General features: G+C 50.5%; 1 protein-coding gene across 4 annotated transcripts in view; it reads right to left on the minus strand.

The window, feature by feature from the left end:
• The window catches only part of TYK2 (tyrosine kinase 2), a 29,128-nt gene that overhangs the window by 4,492 nt on the left and 5,707 nt on the right, over nt 1-18,929 (minus strand). For all 4 annotated transcript variants that reach the window (XM_085563194.1, XM_085563193.1, XM_077787712.2 and 1 more), the window contains 16 exons: nt 18,551-18,920; nt 16,456-16,623; nt 14,622-14,779; nt 13,226-13,349; nt 12,942-13,134; nt 12,756-12,862; nt 12,228-12,404; nt 10,752-10,839; nt 9,466-9,593; nt 7,408-7,543; nt 4,554-4,705; nt 3,720-3,870; nt 1,966-2,063; nt 1,518-1,710; nt 1,230-1,348; nt 128-300 (listed from right to left, as the gene is read on the minus strand). In XM_085563194.1, coding sequence (XP_085419320.1) covers nt 128-300; nt 1,230-1,348; nt 1,518-1,710; nt 1,966-2,063; nt 3,720-3,870; nt 4,554-4,705; nt 7,408-7,543; nt 9,466-9,593; nt 10,752-10,839; nt 12,228-12,404; nt 12,756-12,862; nt 12,942-13,134; nt 13,226-13,349; nt 14,622-14,779; nt 16,456-16,623; nt 18,551-18,920 — 2,535 coding nt within the window. The remainder of the gene's footprint in view (nt 1-127; nt 301-1,229; nt 1,349-1,517; nt 1,711-1,965; nt 2,064-3,719; nt 3,871-4,553; nt 4,706-7,407; nt 7,544-9,465; nt 9,594-10,751; nt 10,840-12,227; nt 12,405-12,755; nt 12,863-12,941; nt 13,135-13,225; nt 13,350-14,621; nt 14,780-16,455; nt 16,624-18,550; nt 18,921-18,929) is intronic.

Genomic DNA, 18,929 nt, shown 5'->3' on the forward strand with positions numbered 1-18,929 from the left:
GAGCTCTCAGTAAAAACACAGAATTATATCCCGTGGTTATTTGTGCTCCCGAACGCTGACAGATCCGGGATTTTGGGATTTTGGGATTTTGGGTTCCCAAAACCCTCCCGAATTCCCGAATTCTCACCAGAAGACGGGGCTGTCGCCGTCCTCCCGCACCCGGTAATACTCGTGGCCCTCGGGGACGGCCTTGGCCAGCCCAAAATCCCCAATTTTCACCACGTGCTCGTTCTCCAGCAGCACGTTCCGGGCGGCCAGGTCCCGGTGGATGTAGTGCAGGGAGTGCAGGTAGGCCATGCCCTGGGAAAAACGGGGGGAAAATGGGAAAAAACGGGGAAAAACGGGGAAAAAATGGAAAAAAACGGGGGAAAAATGGGGAAAAATGGGGGAAAAATGGGCAAAAAACGGGGAAAAAATGGGAAAAAATGGGGAAAAAAAGGGGAAAAATGGAAAAACGGGGGGAAAATGGGGAAAAACGGGGAAAAACGGGGAAAAAATGGGGGAAAAATGGAAAAAAATGGGGAAAAAACGGGGAAAATGGGGAAAAATGGGGAAAAAATGGGAAAAAATGAGGAAAAACGGGGAAAAAAACAAGGGAAAAATGAGATTTTGGGGGGATTCCGGAAGGTTGGAAGCGGTTTTGGGGGTGTTTGAGGTGTTTCCGGGGGAGCTGTGAGGTGTTTTCGGGGGTTTTTGTGGGAATCGACCCCATTTTTGGAATTCAGCCCCATTTTGGGAATTCAGCCTCATTTCCAAAGGGTCCACCCCCAAAATTTGGGAATTCAGCCCCATTTTGGGATTCAGCCCCATTCCCAAAGGGTTCACTCCCATATTTTGGGAATTCAGCCCCATTTTGGGAATTCAGCCTCATTTCCAAAGGATCCACTCCCATATATTGGGAATTCAACCCCATTTTGGGAATTCAACCTCATTTCCAAAGGATCCGCTTCCATATTTTGGGAATTCAGCCACATTTTGGGAATTCAGCCTCATTTGGGGAATTCAACCCCATTTCCAAAGGGTCCACTCCTATATTTTGGGAATTCAGCCCCATTTTGGGAGTTCAGCCCCATTTTGGGAATTCAGCCCCATTTCCAAACGTTCCCACCCCATTTTTTTGCCAATTCAGCCGGATTTTGTGTCTGTAAACCCCATTTTTGAGTCTTCCAGCCCCATTTTTTTTGGGAACCATCCTGTTTTTTCGGGATCCAGCCCCGATCCGGGCTCACCTCGCAGATCTGCTGGGCAAAGAGCAGGAGGTGGGACAGGCTCAGGGGGTGCTTGGGCAGGAATTCCCGGAGGCTTCCCAGCGGGACGTATTCCATGATCAGCTGCACCACCTTGTCCCCTGCAACAGACAGGTGGGAATGTGGGGACCACCCCTGAGAGCCCCCAAATTCCTGGCCAAAAAAAAAAAAAAAAAAAAAAAAAAAAAAAAAAAAAAGTGGGAATTGGGGTTTTTTTTTTAAGCTCTCCGTGGCTGATCCGCTGGAAAATCCCAGGGATTTTCCCCTCACCCTGCTCGCTGCAGCAGCCCTTGTACTTGACGATGTTCTCGTGGTACAGGGTCTTCAGGATTTGGATTTCCCTCTTCCAGGAGCTCAGGAGCTGGGGGCTGCTCCCGGATTTCAGGGATTTCACCGCCACCATCTCCCCGGTGCCGTCGTTGGTGGGGTCGTAGCAGCACAGGCTCACCTTCCCAAAGTGGCCCTGGAGAAAGAAAAATTTTTGGGATGTGGTGGGGAAAAAGCTTTGGGGCTTCCCCGTGCTGGGAGGATTCAAAAAGGACCAACAAAGCTCAGAAATGGAAGGGAAAATCAGCAGGGGAAATAGGTTAAAACTTGAAAATAAGGATTAAAAGGTGGGATTTTGGGTCCAGCCAGGGAAATCCGCAAGGAGAGGAGGTTGGAATTTCAGAGGCAGAGAGGGAAAGGAACATTCCCAGCTCGCCCAGGACCCACGGACCTCCCCCAGCTCCCGGATTTTCTTCAGGTAGCGCTTCTGGAAGACGGTGGGATCGGACACGGGGCAGTCGGGATTCACCGACGTGACATCCACGAGGTCTGCGAGGGACCGAGGGTTTTCCTGCCTTCCCTTTTCCTCCTTTCCCCCAGGATTTCCCCAGGAATTTTTCCTTTTTTCTGCCCCTCACTGAATGGCTGCAGCCGGCTCAGCTCCCTCATGCCTCTTTCCCCCACAAAATCCCGGGATTTTTCTCCGTTCCCCAATCCAGGACCCTCATCCCGTTCCCCTCAGGATTTTTCCCCTTTCCCCTCAGGATTTTTCCCCATTCCCCCCCTGATTTTATCCCATTCCCCCCAGAATTTTTCCCCTTTCCCCAAGGGATTTTTCCCCATTCCCCCTGTGATTTTTCCCCATTCCCCCCAGGATTTTTTCCCTCAGGATTTGTTCCCCTTTCCCCTCAGGAATTTTTCCTGTTGCCCCCAAGATTTTTTCCCCTTTCCCCTCAAGATTTTTTCCCCTTTCCCCTCAGGACTTTTGCCCTTTCCCCCTGGGATTTTTTCCCTGGGGATTTGTTCCCCTTTCCCCTCAAGATTTTTTCCATGTTCCCTCTCAGGATTTTTTTCCCCCGTTCCCTCTCAGGATTTTTTTCCCTGTTGCCCCCAGGATTTTTCCCCTTTCTCCACAGGATTTTTTCCCATTTCCCCTCAGGATTTGTTCCCCTTTCCCCTCAGGAATTTTTCCTGTTGCCCCCACAATTTTTTCCCCTTTCCCCTCAGGATTTTTTCCCCTTTCCCCCTGGGATTTTTTTCCCTTGGGATTTGTTCCCCTTTCCCCTCAGGATTTTTTCCCCTGTTCCCTCTCAGGATTTTTTTCCGTTGCCCCCAGGATTTTTTCCCTGTTCTCCCCAGATTTTTCCCCTTTCCCCTCAGGATTTTTTCCCCTTTACCCACAGGATTTTTTCCCATTTCCCCTCAGGATTTTTTCCCCTTTCCCCCTGGTATTTTTTCCCTCGGGATTTGTTCCCCTTTCCCCTCAGGAATTTTTCCTGTTGCCCCCACGATTTTTTCCCCTTTCCCCTCAAGAATTTTTCCCCTTTCTCCTCAGGATTTTTTCCCCATTCCCCTGAGGATTTTTCCCCTTTCCCCCCAGGATTTCCCCCCTTTCTCCCCAGGATTTTTCCCCTTTCCCCCCAGGATTTCCCCCTTTTCTCCCCAGGATTTCCCCCTTTTCTCCCCAGGATTTTTCCCCTTTCTCCCCAGGATTTACCCCCTTTCTCCCCAGGATTTTTCCCCGTTCCCCCCAGGATTTCCCCCCTTTCTCCCCAGGATTTTTCCTTGTCCCCCCAGGATTTTTCCCCTTTCTCCCCAGGATTTTTCCCCGTTCCCCCCAGGATTTTTCCCCTTTCTCCCCAGGATTTTTCCCCATTTCCCCCTTTCTCCCCAGGATTTCCCCCCTTTCCCCCCAGGATTTCCCCCCTTTCTCCCCAGGATTTCCCCCTTTCTCCCCAGGATTTTTCCCCTTTCTCCCCAGGATTTTTCCCCGTTCCCCCCAGGATTTTTCCCCTTTCTCCCCAGGATTTTTCCCCATTTCCCCCTTTCTCCCCAGGATTTCCCCCCTTTCCCCCCAGGATTTCCCCCCTTTCTCCCCAGGATTTCCCCCTTTCCCCCCAGGATTTTCCCCCTTTCTCCCCAGGATTTCCCCCCTTTCCCCCCAGGATTTTTCCCCTTTCTCCCCCGATTTTCCCGTTCCCTCACGGTGCGGCTGCAGCCGGGTCAGCTCCCTGAGCACGGTGCGGAACGACGGCCGCTCCACCGCGGTGTAGTTGAGGCACCGGGAGATCAGCGACGCCAATTCCCGGCAGGACGGCTCCGGCAGCCGGTGCCTCTTCTCGTAGAACCGCTCCTTCTGCAGGAAAAAAGCCAAAAAAATACAAATCCAGCCCCAGAATCCAGCCCAGACGGTGAATCCCACCCCCAAATCCAGCCCAAAATCCAAATCCAACCCCCAAATCCAGCCCAAACTCCAAATCCCACCCCCAAACTCCAAATCCCACCCTGAAACTTCAAATTGCACCGCCAAATCCAGCCTAAACTCCAAATCCCACCCCAAACCCCAAACCCCAAACCCCAAACCCCACACCCCAAACCCTAAAACCCCCAAACCCCACACCCCAAACCCCAAACCCCAAAACCCCTAAACCCCAAACCCCACATCCCACACCCCACACCCCAAACCCCAAACCACCCAAACCCCACACCCCAAACCCAAAACCCCAAACCCCAAAACCCCCACACCCCAAACCCCAAACCCCAAACCCCAAACCCCACACCCCAAACCCCAAACCCCACACCCCACACCCCAAACCCCACACCCCACACCCCAAACCCCCCACACCCCACACCCCACACCCCAAACCCCAAACCCCACAAATCCACCCCACACCCCAAACCCCAAACCCAAACCCCAAACCCCACACCCCACACCCCAAACCCCAAACCCCAAACCCCAAACCCCAAACCCACACCCCAAACCCCACACCCCAAACCCCACACCCCCCACCCCAAACCCCCCAAACCCCCAAAGCCCACCTCGGGCGGGGTGCGCTCCCGCAGCGGCGCGGCGCCGTCGAAGCAGATCTCCAGCAGCGTGGTGCCGAAGCTCCACTTGTCCGCGGCCGGGCTGGGCCCGCGCGCGTCCCGCACGCATTCCGGAGCGATCCACGGGATCCTGTCCACGCGCTCTGCGGGCGCCAGAGCCCGTCAGCGCCTTCGTTTAGTCGTTAATTGGGAATTAATTCCTTCACCGAGCGAGAAATGAATACACGACGGGAAAGGAAAAGGGAGGGAAGGCGCTGCGGGGATTCCCAGCTGGAATTACGGATAGTGAAAGGGTTTTAAAGGGTTAAAGGGAAAATGAATTAATTGATAATTTAGAAAATTTAGAGTTAACATCAAATGAGAATTGAAGTAAGTTTTAAAGGGTTAAAAGGAAGAGGAATTAATTTATTATGAGTTAATTAATAATTTTAAAATTAACATAAAATAAGAATTAAAGTAAGTTTTAAAGGGTTAAAAGGAAGAGGAATTAATTTATGATGAATTCATTAATAATTTTTAAAAAATTTAAAATTAAAATAATTAAAATAAGTTTTAAAGGGTTAAAAGGAAGAGGAATTAATTTATTATGAATTCATTAATAATTTTTAAAAAATTTAAAATTAAAATAATTAAAATAAGTTTTAAAGGGTTAAAAGGAAGATGAATTAATTTATTATGAATTAATTAATAATTTTTTAAAAATTTAAAATTAAAATAATTAAAATAAGTTTTAAAGGGTTAAAAGGAAAATGAATTAATGTATTATGAATTAATTAATAATTTTTTTAAAAAATTTAAAATTAAAATAAAATAATAATTAAATAAGTTTTAAAGGGTTAAAAGGAAGATGAATTAATTTATTATGAGTTAATTAATAATTTAAAAAATTTAGAATTAACATAAAATAAGAATTAAAGTAAGTTTTAAAGGGTTAAAAGGAAAATGAATTTATTTATTATGAGTTAATTAATAATTTTAAAATTTTAAATTAACATCAAATAAGAATTAAAGTAAGTTTTAAAGGGTTAAAAGGAAAATGGATTTATTTATTATGAGTTAATTAATAATTTTAAAATTTTAAATTAACATAAAATAAGAATTAAAATAAGTTTTAAAGGGTTAAAAGGAAAATTAATTAATTTATTACGAATTAATTAATAGTTAAAAGAAGTGTGTTCGGAGTGTTGTTATGTGTAAAGCGTTAAAGGTAAAGGGCACCTTTAATTTAGATATGAATTTATATAAATTTATATATAAATTAAATATCTATAAATAGAATAATAGAATAATATATAGTCTTATTATATTATTATACTTATATATATTTTGATATATAAAAGTATACAAAAATTTATATATAAATTAGATAAATAAAATGTATATTATAATACATAATATTAATATATATATATATAGTTTATATATAAATATAATATATTTATATACAAACATAATATATATTTGTATATAATGTAATATTACAAATTATTATATTATTATAAGACATAAGATAATATTATTATATTTATAGATAGTTTATATATAAATACAATATATATATAAATACAATATATATTTGTATATAATTTAATATTATACACTATTATATTATTATAATATATTAATATAATAATATATATTAAAATAATAATATAATAAATAAATATATAACATATAACGTATATATTTATTTAAACTAATTTAAAATATTAAATACAGTGTAAAAGACAGAATATTAATTAGAAAAATACGGGATAGGAAAGGTGTAAAATAGAGGATTTTAAAGATAGAAAATTCTGCATTTTAAAGGGATAAAATACAGGATTTACAAGGAGGAACCCTGACAGCAGCGTGGGCACCAAACCAGGTAAAATTCCCTCGTTAAAAACCCAAATATTGGGAAAATTCCTGTTGGAAAAGTCGTGAGCACTCTGAAAAGAGCTCTGGCCACAAGCTGGGGGAATTTTGGGGGAAAAGGTGGAAAAATAGGCTGGATTTTTTTCCCCATTCCCCCCTGGAATTTTTCCCCATTTCCCTCAGGATTTTTCCCCATTCCCCCCAGGATTTTTCCCCGTTCCCCCCGGGATTTTCCCCCATTCCCCGCTGGAATTTTTCCCCATTCCCCCAGAATTTTTTCTCTGTTCCACCCTGGAATTTTCCCCATTCCCCCCAGGATTTTTTCCCCATTCCCCCTGGAATTTTTCCCCATTCCCCCTGGAATTTTCTCCGTTCCATCTGGGATTTTCCCCGTTCCCCCTGGGATTTTTCCCCATTCCCCCCTGGAATTTTCCCCATTCCCCCAGAATTTTTTCTCTGTTCCCCCCTGGAATTTTCCCCTTTCCCCCCAGGATTTTCCCCCTTTCCCCCCAGGATTTTCCCCCGTTCCCCCCTTGATTTTTCCCCATTCCCCCCTGGAATTTTTCCCCATTCCCCCAGAATTTTTTCTCTGTTCCCCCCGGGATTTTTCCCCATTCCCCCCAGAATTTTCCCCCATTCCCCCCAGGATTTTTTCCCCATTCCCCCCAGGATTTTTTCCCCATTCCCCCCGGGATTTTTTCCCCATTCCCCCCGGGATTTTTTCCCCATTCCTCCCAGAATTTTTTCCCCCGTTCTCCCCAGGATTTTTCCCCATTCCCCCCAGGATTTTTCCCCCATTCCCCCCGGGATTTTCCCCCATTCCCCCCGGGATTTTTTCCCCATTCCCCCCAGGATTTTTTCCCGTTTCCCCCCAGGATTTTTCCCCATTCCCCCCTGGAATTTTCCCCATTCCCCCCGGGATTTTTCCCCATTCCCCCCGGGATTTTTCCCTGTTTCCCCTGGAATTTTTCCCCCGGGAATCCGGTACCTTCCCGGGAGAGCACGGCGAAGCTGAGCCCGGGGTCGCTGAGCTTCACGAAGGGCAGGGATCCCTCCTCCAGCCCCTTCCTGGCCAGCAGGATGTTCTTGGCACACACATTCCCGTGCACCAGGTTCTTATCCTCCTGGGAAAAACAAAAATTATTGGGGAATTAAAAAAAAAAATTTAAAAAAATCAATTATTTTTTATTTATTGTCAATACTTTACCGTTTTCTTATAATAAATTATTTCCCGATAATGAATTTACCCATAATAATTATATGGGAAATAATAACAATAATAACAACAACAACAACAACAACAACAAAACAACAATAATAATAATAATAATAATAATAATAATAATAATAATAATAATAATAGCAATAAATTCCCATAATAATTTTCCCCATAATAAAGTTCCCGTATTCATTTTTCCAGCAGCAAATATCCCAACACATCCCAAATATTAAGTGAATACTGGAAAACAATCCCAGAAAAAATTAAACATTGGGAAAAATCCCAGCAACGCCATGGGGCAAGGTGAAGCCTTTGGATAATAAAACAAAAATCTGGGAATTCCTGGCTGGAATTTTCTTGGGATTTTGATCTGAGATCAACCCAAAACAGGGAATAAAAAGGATAAAGGAGATTTTCCAGCCCTGCTCCCAAAGCCCTGCTCAGAATCCCACCCTCATCCCTGGCTTTTCCCAGCTCCAAAATGAATCCAGGGAGGGCTGGAATTCCTGGAAAAGCGGAGAGGGAGCGAAAATGGGCTGCAGGAAGGGCAGAATAACCCTAAAAATGGGATTATCCCCTAGGAAAAAAGGGAGGGGAGGCAGTGCGGGATATCCAGGGGAATTCCCAGCTGGAATTACTGATAGTAAAAGGGTTTTAAAGGGTTAGAAGGAAAATTAAACTTAGTAGGCCTGAAAAAAAAATAAAAATAATATATTCCCTGGGTAGATGAAGGAAAAGAGGGCGGGGAGGCAGTGCGGGATATCCATGGGAATTCCCAGCTGGAATTCCTGATAATAAAAGGGTTTTAAAATAATGGGGGTTTAGGGTTAAAAGGAAAATTAAGCTTAACAGGACCTGAAAAAAAAAAAATAAATTCCCTGGGTAGAAGGAAAAAAGGGAGGGAAGGCAGTGCAGGATATCCATGGGAATTCCCAGCTGGAATTACTGGTAGTAAAAGGGTTTTAAAATCATGGGCATTTAGGGTTAGAATCCAACCCCCAAATCCCAAATCCAGCCCAAACTCCAAATCCAGCCCAAATTCCAAATCCCACCCCCAAATCCAGCCCAAACTGGCCCTGAAAAAATAAATAAATTCCCTGGGTAGAAGAAGGAAAAAAGGGAGGGGAGGCAGTGCGGGATATCCATGGGAATTCCCGGCTGGAATTACTGATAATAAAAGGGTTTTTAAATCATGGGGATTTAGGGTTAAAAGGAAAATTAAGCTTAATAGGACCTAAAAAAAAAATAAATTAATTCCCTGGGTAGAAGAAGGAAAAAAGGAAGGAAAGGCAGTGCAGGATATCCATGGGAATTCCCAGCTGGAATTCCTGATAATTAAAGGGTTTTAAAATCATGGGGGTTTAGGGTTAAAAGGAAAATTAAGCTTAATAGGACCTAAAAAAAGAACCCAAAAACCCCAGGTAGAAGAAGGAAAAAAGGGAGGGGAGGCAGTGCGGGATACCCATGGGAATTCCCAGCTGGAATTCCTGCCAGTAAAGGATTTTGCAGCTGGAATTCCGTTACCAGGTGAATTCCCAGCTGGAATTCCTGCAATAAAGGATTTTGCAGCTGGAATTCCGTTACCAGGTGAATTCCCAGCTGGAATTCCTGCAATAAAGGATTTTGCAGCTGGAATTCCGTTACCAGGTGAATTCCCAGCTGGAATTCCTGCCAATAAAGGATTTTGCAGCTGGAATTCCGTTACCAGGTGAATTCCCAGCTGGAATTCCTGCCAATAAAGGATTTTGCAGCTGGAATTCCGTTACCAGGTGAATTCCCAGCTGGAATTCCTGCCAATAAAGGATTTTGCAGCTGGAATTCCGTTACCAGGTAGCTCAAGGCACTGGCCAGCTGCTTGGCCACGGTGATTTTCCAGCCCACGGAGACCCGGCCCTTCTCCCGGCGCAGCAGCACGTCCAGCGGCCCGTGCTCCACAAACTCCTCCACCAGGATGTCTGCGGGGAATGTCCACGGGATCATCCCGCGGGATGATCCCACGGGATGATCCCACGGGAGCAGGGGGGATCCCACGGGATTGGGGAGCCCATGGACTCAGGGATCCCATGGAAGTGGGGATCCCATGGGATTGGGGAGCCCACGGGAGCGGGGAGCCCACGGGAGCGGGGAGCCCACGGGATGATCCCACAGGATTGGGGATCCAAGAGAATTTGGGATTCCACGGGAGCGGGGAGCCCACTGGATGATCCCATGGGAGCGAGGAGCCCACGGGAGTGGGGATCCCATGGGATGATCCCACGGGATTGGGAAGCCCATGGACTCAGGGATCCCATGGGCGTGGGGAGCCCACGGGATGATCCCATGGGAGCGGGGAGCCCACGGGAGTGGGGATCCCATGGGATGATCCCGCAGGAGCAGGGGGATCCCATGGGATTGGGGAGCCCACAGGAGCAGGGAGTCCACGGGAGTGGGGAGCCCACGGGATGATCCCACAGGATTGGGGATCCAAGAGAATTTGGGATTCCACGGGAGCGGGGAGCCCACTGGATGATCCCACGGGATTGGGGAGCCCATGGACTCAGGGATCCCATGGGAGTGGGGAGCCCACGGGATGATCCCACGGGAGTGAGGATCCCACGGGGTCAGGGATCCCACAGGCTTGGAGATCCCACGGGATGATCCCACAGGATTTGGGATGCCACGGGCTTGGGGATCCCACGGGATGATCCCACAGGATTTGGGATCCCATGGGCTCGGGGATCTCACAGGATGATCCCACAGGATGATCCCACGGGCTCGGGGATCCCACAGGATGATCCCACGGGAGCGGGGATCCCACGGGAGCGGGGATCCCACGGGATGATCCCACGGGATGATCCCACGGGATGATCCCACGGGATGATCCCACGGGATGATCCCACAGGATGATCCCACGGGATGATCCCACGGGATGATCCCACGGGAGCGGGGATCCCACGGGATTGGGGATCCCACGGGATGATCCCATGGGATGATCCCACGGGCTCGGGGATCCCACAGGATGATCCCACGGGATGATCCCACAGGAGTTGGGACCCCACGGGCTCGGGGATCCCACGGGATGATCCCACGGGATGATCCCGCGGGATCAGGACTCGGGGCGCAGGCGGACTCACGCTCGGAGCCGCGCACGCAGACGCCGTGCACGAAGGCCAGGTGGGCGTGGGACACCTGGGACATGAGGCTGGCGCTCTCGAAGAACGCCTGCGGGGACAGAGCCGTGCCAGGGGATCCCGGGGATCCCGAGGGGCCGGGGAGATCCCGGCAGCCAAATCCCAGCCAAATCCCAGCCAAATCCCAGCTAAATCCCAGCCAAATTCCAGCCAAATCCCAGCCCCTGGGAGCCAAATCCCAGCCAAATCCCAGCCCCTGGGAGCCAAATCCCAGCCAAATCCCAGCCAAATCCCAGCCAAATCCCAGCCAAATCCCAGCCAAATCCCAGCCAAATCCCAGCCAAATCCCAGCCAAATCCCAGCCAAAGCCCAGCCAAAGCCCAGCCCCTGGGAGCCAAATCCCAGCCAAATCCCAGCCAAATCCCAGCCAAATTCCAGCCCCTGGGGAGCCAAATTCCAGCCAAATCCCAGCCAAATCCCAGCCCCTGGGGAGCCAAATCCCAGCCAAATCCCAGCCAAATTCCAGCCAAATCCCAGCCCCTGGGGAGCCAAATCCCAGCCCTTGGGGAGCCAAATTCCAGCCCCTGGGAGCCAAATTCCAGCCAAATCCCAGCCCTTGGGGAGACAAATTCCAGGATCAAAAGCCAGGACAAATCCCAGCCCTCATGGATCCACCCTCCAGCCCCTGGAGGTAAATTCCAACCCCGTATCCTTATTCCAGCCTTTGGATCTGTATTCCAGCACCTGGAACTGAATTCCAGCCCCTGGAACTGAATTCCAGCCCTGGGATTCATACTCCAACCCTCTGGGCCATGTTCCAGCCCTTTTGGGATCACATTCCAGCCCTGGATCCCTCTCCCACTCCCCGGATCCCTCTCCCACCCCCCGGATCCTCTCCCACCCCCCGGATCCTCTCCCACCCCCCGGATCCTCTCCCACCCCCGGATCCCTCTCCCATTCCCTGGATCCCTCTCCCACCCCTGGATCCCTCTCCCACCCCTGGATCCCTCTCCCATTCCCTGGATCCCTCTCCCATTCCCTGGATCCCTCTCCCACCCCCTGGATCCCTCTCCCATTCCCTGGATCCCTCTCCCATTCCCTGGATCCCTCTCCCACCTCCCAGATCCCTCTCCCACCCCCTGGATCCCTCTCCCATTCCCTGGATCCCTCTCCCACCTCCCAGATCCCTCTCCCATTCCCTGGATCCCTCTCCCATTCCCTGGATCCTTCTCCCACCCCCTGGATCCCTCTCCCACCCCTGGATCCCTTTCCCACCCCCAGATCCCACCCCCGGATCCCTCTCCCACCCCCAGATCCCTCTCCCATTCCCTGGATCCCTCTCCCACCCCCGGATCCCTCTCCCACCCCCAGATCCCTCTCCCACCCCTGGATCCCTCTCCCACCCCCGGATCCCTCTCCCACCCCCGGATCCGTGTTTCCCGCCCCGATCCCGGCTCTCCCGGCCCGGGAAGGGCTCACCAGGGCGATGTCCCTGTGGCTGGGGTCCAGGACTTTGAGCACCACGTGCATCTCCCTCCCGTTGTTGTTCTGCTCCGTGGAAAAATACTCGGCCTCGTCGTCATTCCCGGAATTCCCGCAGACGCTCAGGACCCCGTCGTAGATGTTGGTCCGGGTGCCCTGGCCCAGGTGGGCTCGCTGGGAAAACGGGGAAAAGCGGGAGCTGTCGGACGCTGGGAATTTGGGAATCCTCACCTGGATCCCTCCCCGGATTCCCTCCGCCTCCTAATGTGGGAGAAAGCCGCTTCCAAGGGGAATTTTCCCTCTCTTTTCCTTGGAAAGGGAAGGGATGAAACAGCAAATCCATCACTCCGGCTGGCTTTGGGATCCTGGGATCCGGAGGGAATCCCTGGGAGGCCGAGAATCCCAAAAACTCAGAGAGGATTCATCCAGCATTCCGTGGATCCCGAGAAGCCAGAGCAGGTTCCTCCACTCCCCCCTGGCGAATCCCAGGAATCCGAGCAGTGAAAATCCCCCGGGAAGCGGCACCTGGGTGATCTCGTTCTTGCGGATCTGGTGGAAGCTGAGCTGGGTGAGGTTCAGGATCTGCTTCCCGTTATCCTTCTCCTTCCGTGCGATCAGCAGGTCCGAGATCTCTGGGAAAAGGGGGGACGGGGCCCCGTGAGCTCCCGGATCCGCCCGTTCCCGTTCCCCCGGCGCGATTCCCGTCCCTACCTCCGGGCTTGGGCGGGCAGCACCTCTTCACCGTGAAGTTCTCCTCGCCGGATTTGAGGGTGCAGCCCTTGAGCACGTCCAGCAGCTCCCGCAGGGAAGGGAATTCCCGATCCCAGCCCTCCAGCACGAAGCAGTCTCCCTTCTTCTGGATGCGGAATTGCCGGAACTTGACAGATCCCGGCGTCCCAGGAGCCTGGAAAATCCAAGGAGAGGCGGGAGCTGAAGCCACGGGGCTCCCGGGTCATTCCAGAGCTGGCAATTCCCGGGAATTCCGCGCTCCCTACCTGCTGGTGGCCCCTCTTGAGCACGGAGAGGATCATGCGGTTGAAATCCAGGACGCTCCAGCGGAGGATGTAGAGCCCCTCCTCCGGCTCTTCCCGGCGGAGCTTGGCAAAAACAAACTCCTCCCTGGAAAAGGCAGGGAAGGGGTGGATTGGGATGGGGATGAGCTGCGAGGAAAGGGAATGGATTGGATGGAGAAAAGGGAATGGATTGGATGGAGAAAAGGGAATGGATTGGGATGGAGCAAAGGGAATGGATTGGATGGAGAAAAGGGAATGGATTGGGATGGAGCAAAGGGAATGGATTGGATGGAGAAAAGGGAATGGATTGGGATGGAGCAAAGGGAATGGATTGGATGGAGAAAAGGGAATGGATTGGGATGAGTCCTGAGAAAAGGGAATGGATTGGGATGGAGCAAAGGGAATGGATTGGATGGAGAAAAGGGAATGGATTGGGATGAGTCCTGAGAAAAGGGAATGGATTGGGATGGAGCAAAGGGAATGGATTGGGATGGAGAAAAGGGAATGGATTGGATGGAGAAAAGGGAATGGATTGGGATGGAGCAAAGGGAACGGATTGGGATGGAGAAAAGGGAATGGATTGGGATGGAATAAAGGGAATGGATTGGGATGAGCTGCGAGGAAGGGGAATGGATTGGGATGGAGCAAAGGGAATGGATTGGATGGAGAAAAGGGAATGGATTGGGATGGAGCAAAGGGAATGGATTGGGATGAGTCCTGAGAAAAGGGAATGGATTGGATGGAGAAAAGGGAATGGATTGGGATGGAGCAAAGGGAATGGATTGGGATAAGTCCTGAGAAAAGGGAATGGATTGGGATGGAGCAAAGGGAATGGATTGGGATGAACCCAAAGGATCGGGATGAACCCAAAGGACATGGAATGGATTGGGATGCACCCAAAGGATCGGGATGAACCCAAAGGATCGGGAATGGATCGGGATGAACCCAAAGGATCGGGATGAACCCAAAGGACATGGAATGGATCGGGATGAACCCAAAGGATCGGGATGAGCCCAAAGGACAGGGAATGGATTGGGATGAATCCAAAGGATCGGGATGAACCCAAAGGACATGGAATGGATTGGGATGCACCCAAAGGACAGGGAATGGATCAGGATGAACCCAAAGGATCGGGATGAACCCAAAGGACATGGAAGGGATCGGGATGAACCCAAAGGATCGGGATGAACCCAAAGGACATGGAATGGATTGGGATGCACCCAAAGGATCGGGATGAACCCAAAGGACAGGGAATGGATCGGGATGAACCCAAAGGACAGGGAATGGATCGGGATGAACCCAAAGCAGCCGGAACACCGCGGCAGCACCCCGAGGACACGGAGCGGCTCCGGGATGGCTCCCGGGGAGCCGCACTCACTGCATGGGCCCGTGGATGCCGTGGTGGATGCTCAGCAGCAGCCGCGGCGGCGCCACGTCGTGGCACAGGTAATGGCTGGAGTCGGCCGTCAGGCGGAAATACCCGTCCACCAGCGACACCAGGGCCAGCGCGCTGCCGGGGCCGGGCAGCTGCACCTCCTGCAGGGACGGAGCAGGGTGAGCGGGAGGAGCACGGGGAACCCTAAAAATCCCACGGGAAACCCTAAAAATCCCACAGGAAACCCACGGGAAACCCACAGGAAACCCAAAAAATCCCACGGGAAACCCACGGGGCGCTGCCGGGGCCGGGCAGCTGCACCTCCTGCAGGGACGGAGCAGGGTGAGCGGGAGGAGCACGGGGACCCGAAACATCCCACGGGAAACCCGAAAAATCCCACGGGAAACCCGAAAAATCCCACGGGAAACCCACGGGGACCCAAAATATCCCACGGGAAACCCACGGGAAACCCAAAAAATCCCACGGGAAACCCACGGGAAACCTGAAAAATCCTACGGGAAACCCACGGGAAACCCACAGGAAACCCAAAAAATCCCACGGGAAACCCGAAAAATCCCATGGGAAACCCACGGGAAACCCACAGGAAACCCACGGGGACCCAAAACATCCCACGGGAAACCCTAAAAATCCCACGGGAAACCCGAAAAATCCCACGGGAAACCCAAAAAATCCCACGGGAAACCCACGGGGACCCAAAAAATCCCACGGGAAACCCACGGGAAACCTGAAAAATCCTACGGGAAACCCACAGGAAACCCACAGGAAACCCAAAAAATCCCACGGGAAACCCACGGGAAACCCAAAAAATCCCACGGGAAACCCGAAAAATCCCATGGGAAACCCACGGGAAACCCACGGGGACCCAAAACATCCCACGGGAAACCCAAAAAATCCCACGGGAAACCCAAAAAAACCCACGGGAAACCCACGGGAAACCCACGGGAAACCCGAAAAATCCCACAGGAAACCCACGGGAAACCCGAAAAATCCCACAGGAAACCCACGGGAAACCCACGGGAAACCCACGGGAAACCCGAAAAATCTTATGGGAAACCCACGGGAAGCCCAAAAAATCCCACGGGAAACCCTAAAAAACCCATTGGAAAACCTAAAAACCCATGGGAAACCCGAAAAATCCCAAGGGAAACCCTAAAAACCCACGGGAAACCCTAAAAATCCAAGGGAACGGCCATGGGAAACTCAAAAATTCCAGTGGGAAACCCATGGGAAACCCTAAAAATCCCACTGGAAATCCCATGGGAAACCCTAAAAATCCCGTGGCAAACCCATGGGAAACTCACAGGAAACCCTAAAAAACCCGCAGGAAACCCACGGGAAACCCTAAAAATCCTGTGGGAAACCCTAAAAATCCCACGGGAAATCCACAGGAAACCCACAGGAAACCCTAAAAAACCCTTGGGAAACCTGTAAACCCATGGGAAGCCTTAAAAAACCCCATGGGAAACCATAAAAACCCACAGGAAACTCACGGAAAACCCTACAAAACCCATGGGAAACCCTAAAAAACCCATGGGAAACCCTAAAAAATCCTAAGGGAAACACTAAAAAATCCTAAGGGAAACCCTAAAAAGCCCCTGGGAAACCCTAAAAAACCAACAGAAAACCCTAAAAAACCCACGGGACACCCAAAAAAACCCCCAGAAAACCCTAAAAAAGCCCCAGAAATTCCAAAAAAAACCCCAGAAAACCCTTAAAAAAACCCCCAGAAATCCCCAAAAAACCTCCAGAAATCCCAAAAAAATCCCGGAAAACCCTAAAAAGGCCCAGAACCCCCTAAAAAAGGGGAGGACCCCACCAGGCTCTCGTTGTCCTGCCGGTGGATGCTGATCCTGGCCTCCTTGACCACCACGTGCGTGATTTCCCGAAAATCGCAGAACCGGCGCCAGGGCGGCTCGCTCGGCTCCGGCTCCTCGTTCCCGCCTTTTCTCCCAAAATATCCGCGCTGGGAGAGGCTTTCCGTGCTCTGAGGGGAGCAAAGAGGAGAATTCCAGAATCTTCCGGCCGCTGGGGTAAAACGGAGCGCGGGGAAAAGGAGCAAGGGGTGGGTTTGGATGGGAAAGTGGGAAAAACGGGAAAAGAAGGCAGGAAAAAGCAAGGAGAACAAAACGAGGGAAAAGATGGGGTTTGGGATGGGAAAAAGATGGGATTTGGGGTGGGAAAAAGATGGGATTTGGGGTGGGCAAAAGATGGGATTTGGGATGGGAAAAAGATGGGATTTGGGATGGGAAAAAAATGGGATTTGGGGTGGGAAAAAGATGGGGTTTGGGGTGGGAAAAAGATGGGGTTTGGGGTGGGAAAAAGATGGGATTTGGGATGGGAAAAAGATGGGATTTGGGGTGGGAAAAAGATGGGGTTTGGGGTGGGCAAAAGATGGGATTTGGGATGGGAAAAAGATGGGATTTGGGGTGGGCAAAAGATGGGATTTGGGGTGGGAAAAAGATGGGATTTGGGGTGGGAAAAAGATGGGATTTGGGATGGGAAAAAGATGGGATTTGGGATGGGAAAAAAATGGGATTTGGGGTGGGAAAAAGATGGGGTTTGGGGTGGGAAAAAGATGGGGTTTGGGGTGGGAAAAAGATGGGATTTGGGATGGGAAAAAGATGGGATTTGGGGTGGGAAAAAGATGGGGTTTGGGGTGGGCAAAAGATGGGATTTGGGATGGGAAAAAGATGGGATTTGGGGTGGGCAAAAGATGGGATTTGGGGTGGGAAAAAGATGGGATTTGGGATGGGAAAAAGATGGGATTTGGGATGGGAATGGCTCATCCCAAACCTACCCAAAACCAAGGAAAAAAAAGGGATTTGAGATGGGAAAAAGATGGGATTTGGGATGGGAAAAAGTCAGGATTTGGGATGGGAATGGCTCATTCCAATCCCACCACAAACCAAGGAAAAATACAGGATTTGGGGCGGGAAAATACAGGATTTGGGATGGGAATGGCTCATCCCGAACCCACGGAGAAACACAGAATTTTAGATGGGAATGGCTCATCCCAAACCCATCACAAACCAAGGAAAAAAATGGGATTTGGGATGGGAAAAAGACGGTATTTGGGATGGGAACGGCTCATCCCAAATGAAGGAAAAAGCCGGGATTTGGGGCAGGAATGGCTCATCCCAAACCCAAGGAGAAAACCAGGATTTGCGATGGGAAAAAGACGGGATGAGATGGGAATGGCTCATCCCAAACCCCCCCAAACCAAGGAAAAAACCAGGATTTGGGGCAGGAACATCTCACCCCAAACCAAGGAAAAAGATGGGATCTGGGAGGGGAACGGCTCATTCCAAACCAAGATAAAAACCAGGATTTGGAGCAGGAACATCTCACCCCAAACCAATGAAAAGGTTGGGATTTGGAGCAGGAACGGCTCATCCAGACCAAGATAAAAACCAGGATTTGGGGCAGGAACGGCTCATCCAGACCAAGGAAAAAACCAGGATTTGGAGCAGGAACATCTCACCCCAAACCAATGAAAAGGTCGGGATTTGGGGCAGGAACGGCTCATCCCAAACCAAGATAAAAACCAGGATTTGGGGCAGGAACATCTCACCCCAAACCAATGAAAAGGTTGGGATTTGGGATGGGAACAGCTCATCCCAAACCAAGACAAAAACCAGGATTTGGAGCAGGAACATCTCATCCCAAACCAATGAAAAGGTTGGGATTTGGGAGGGGAACGACTCATCCCAAACCAAGGAAAAAACCAGGATTTGGGGCAGGAACATCTCACCCCAAACCAATGACAAGGTTGGGATTTGGGATGGGAATGGCTCATCCCAAACCAAGATAAAAGCCAGGATTTGGGATGGGAACGGCTCATCCCAAACCAAGATCAAACCCAGGATTTGGAGCAGGACCATCCCTCCCACGCCCACCCCATCCCAACCCACCTCGGCGGGCACCGGCCTCCACTGGATGCCGCCGGTGCCGGTGACCAGGACGTGGTGCGTGACCGGCCGATCCCTCGGCGCCGCCGGCTCCGCGCGGCTCCCGGCGGCTCCGGGCGGCGCCGCCTCGGCCCCGGCCGCCGTTTCCAGGGAAATCGCCGGGAAAAGCTCGCTGCCGAAGCGGGGGGCCAGCTGCTCCAGCGTGGCCAGGTACTTGTACATGACGTCGCGCTCCGTCAGGCCGCCGGCCGCCACCGTGTGCCGCTGGAAGCGCCGCAGGAAGCGGCGGAAGACGTTCTTCATGCGGAAGCGGGTCAGGAAATTGTTCTGCTGGATCTGGCGGCGGAAGGAGCGCGGGATGCAGTCCTTGAAGCTGCCAAAA

This window comes from Lonchura striata, chromosome 30 (genome assembly GCF_050655825.1).
Source record: "Lonchura striata isolate lonStrDom1 chromosome 30, ASM5065582v1, whole genome shotgun sequence".
NCBI classification, from domain to species: Eukaryota; Metazoa; Chordata; class Aves; order Passeriformes; family Estrildidae; genus Lonchura; species Lonchura striata.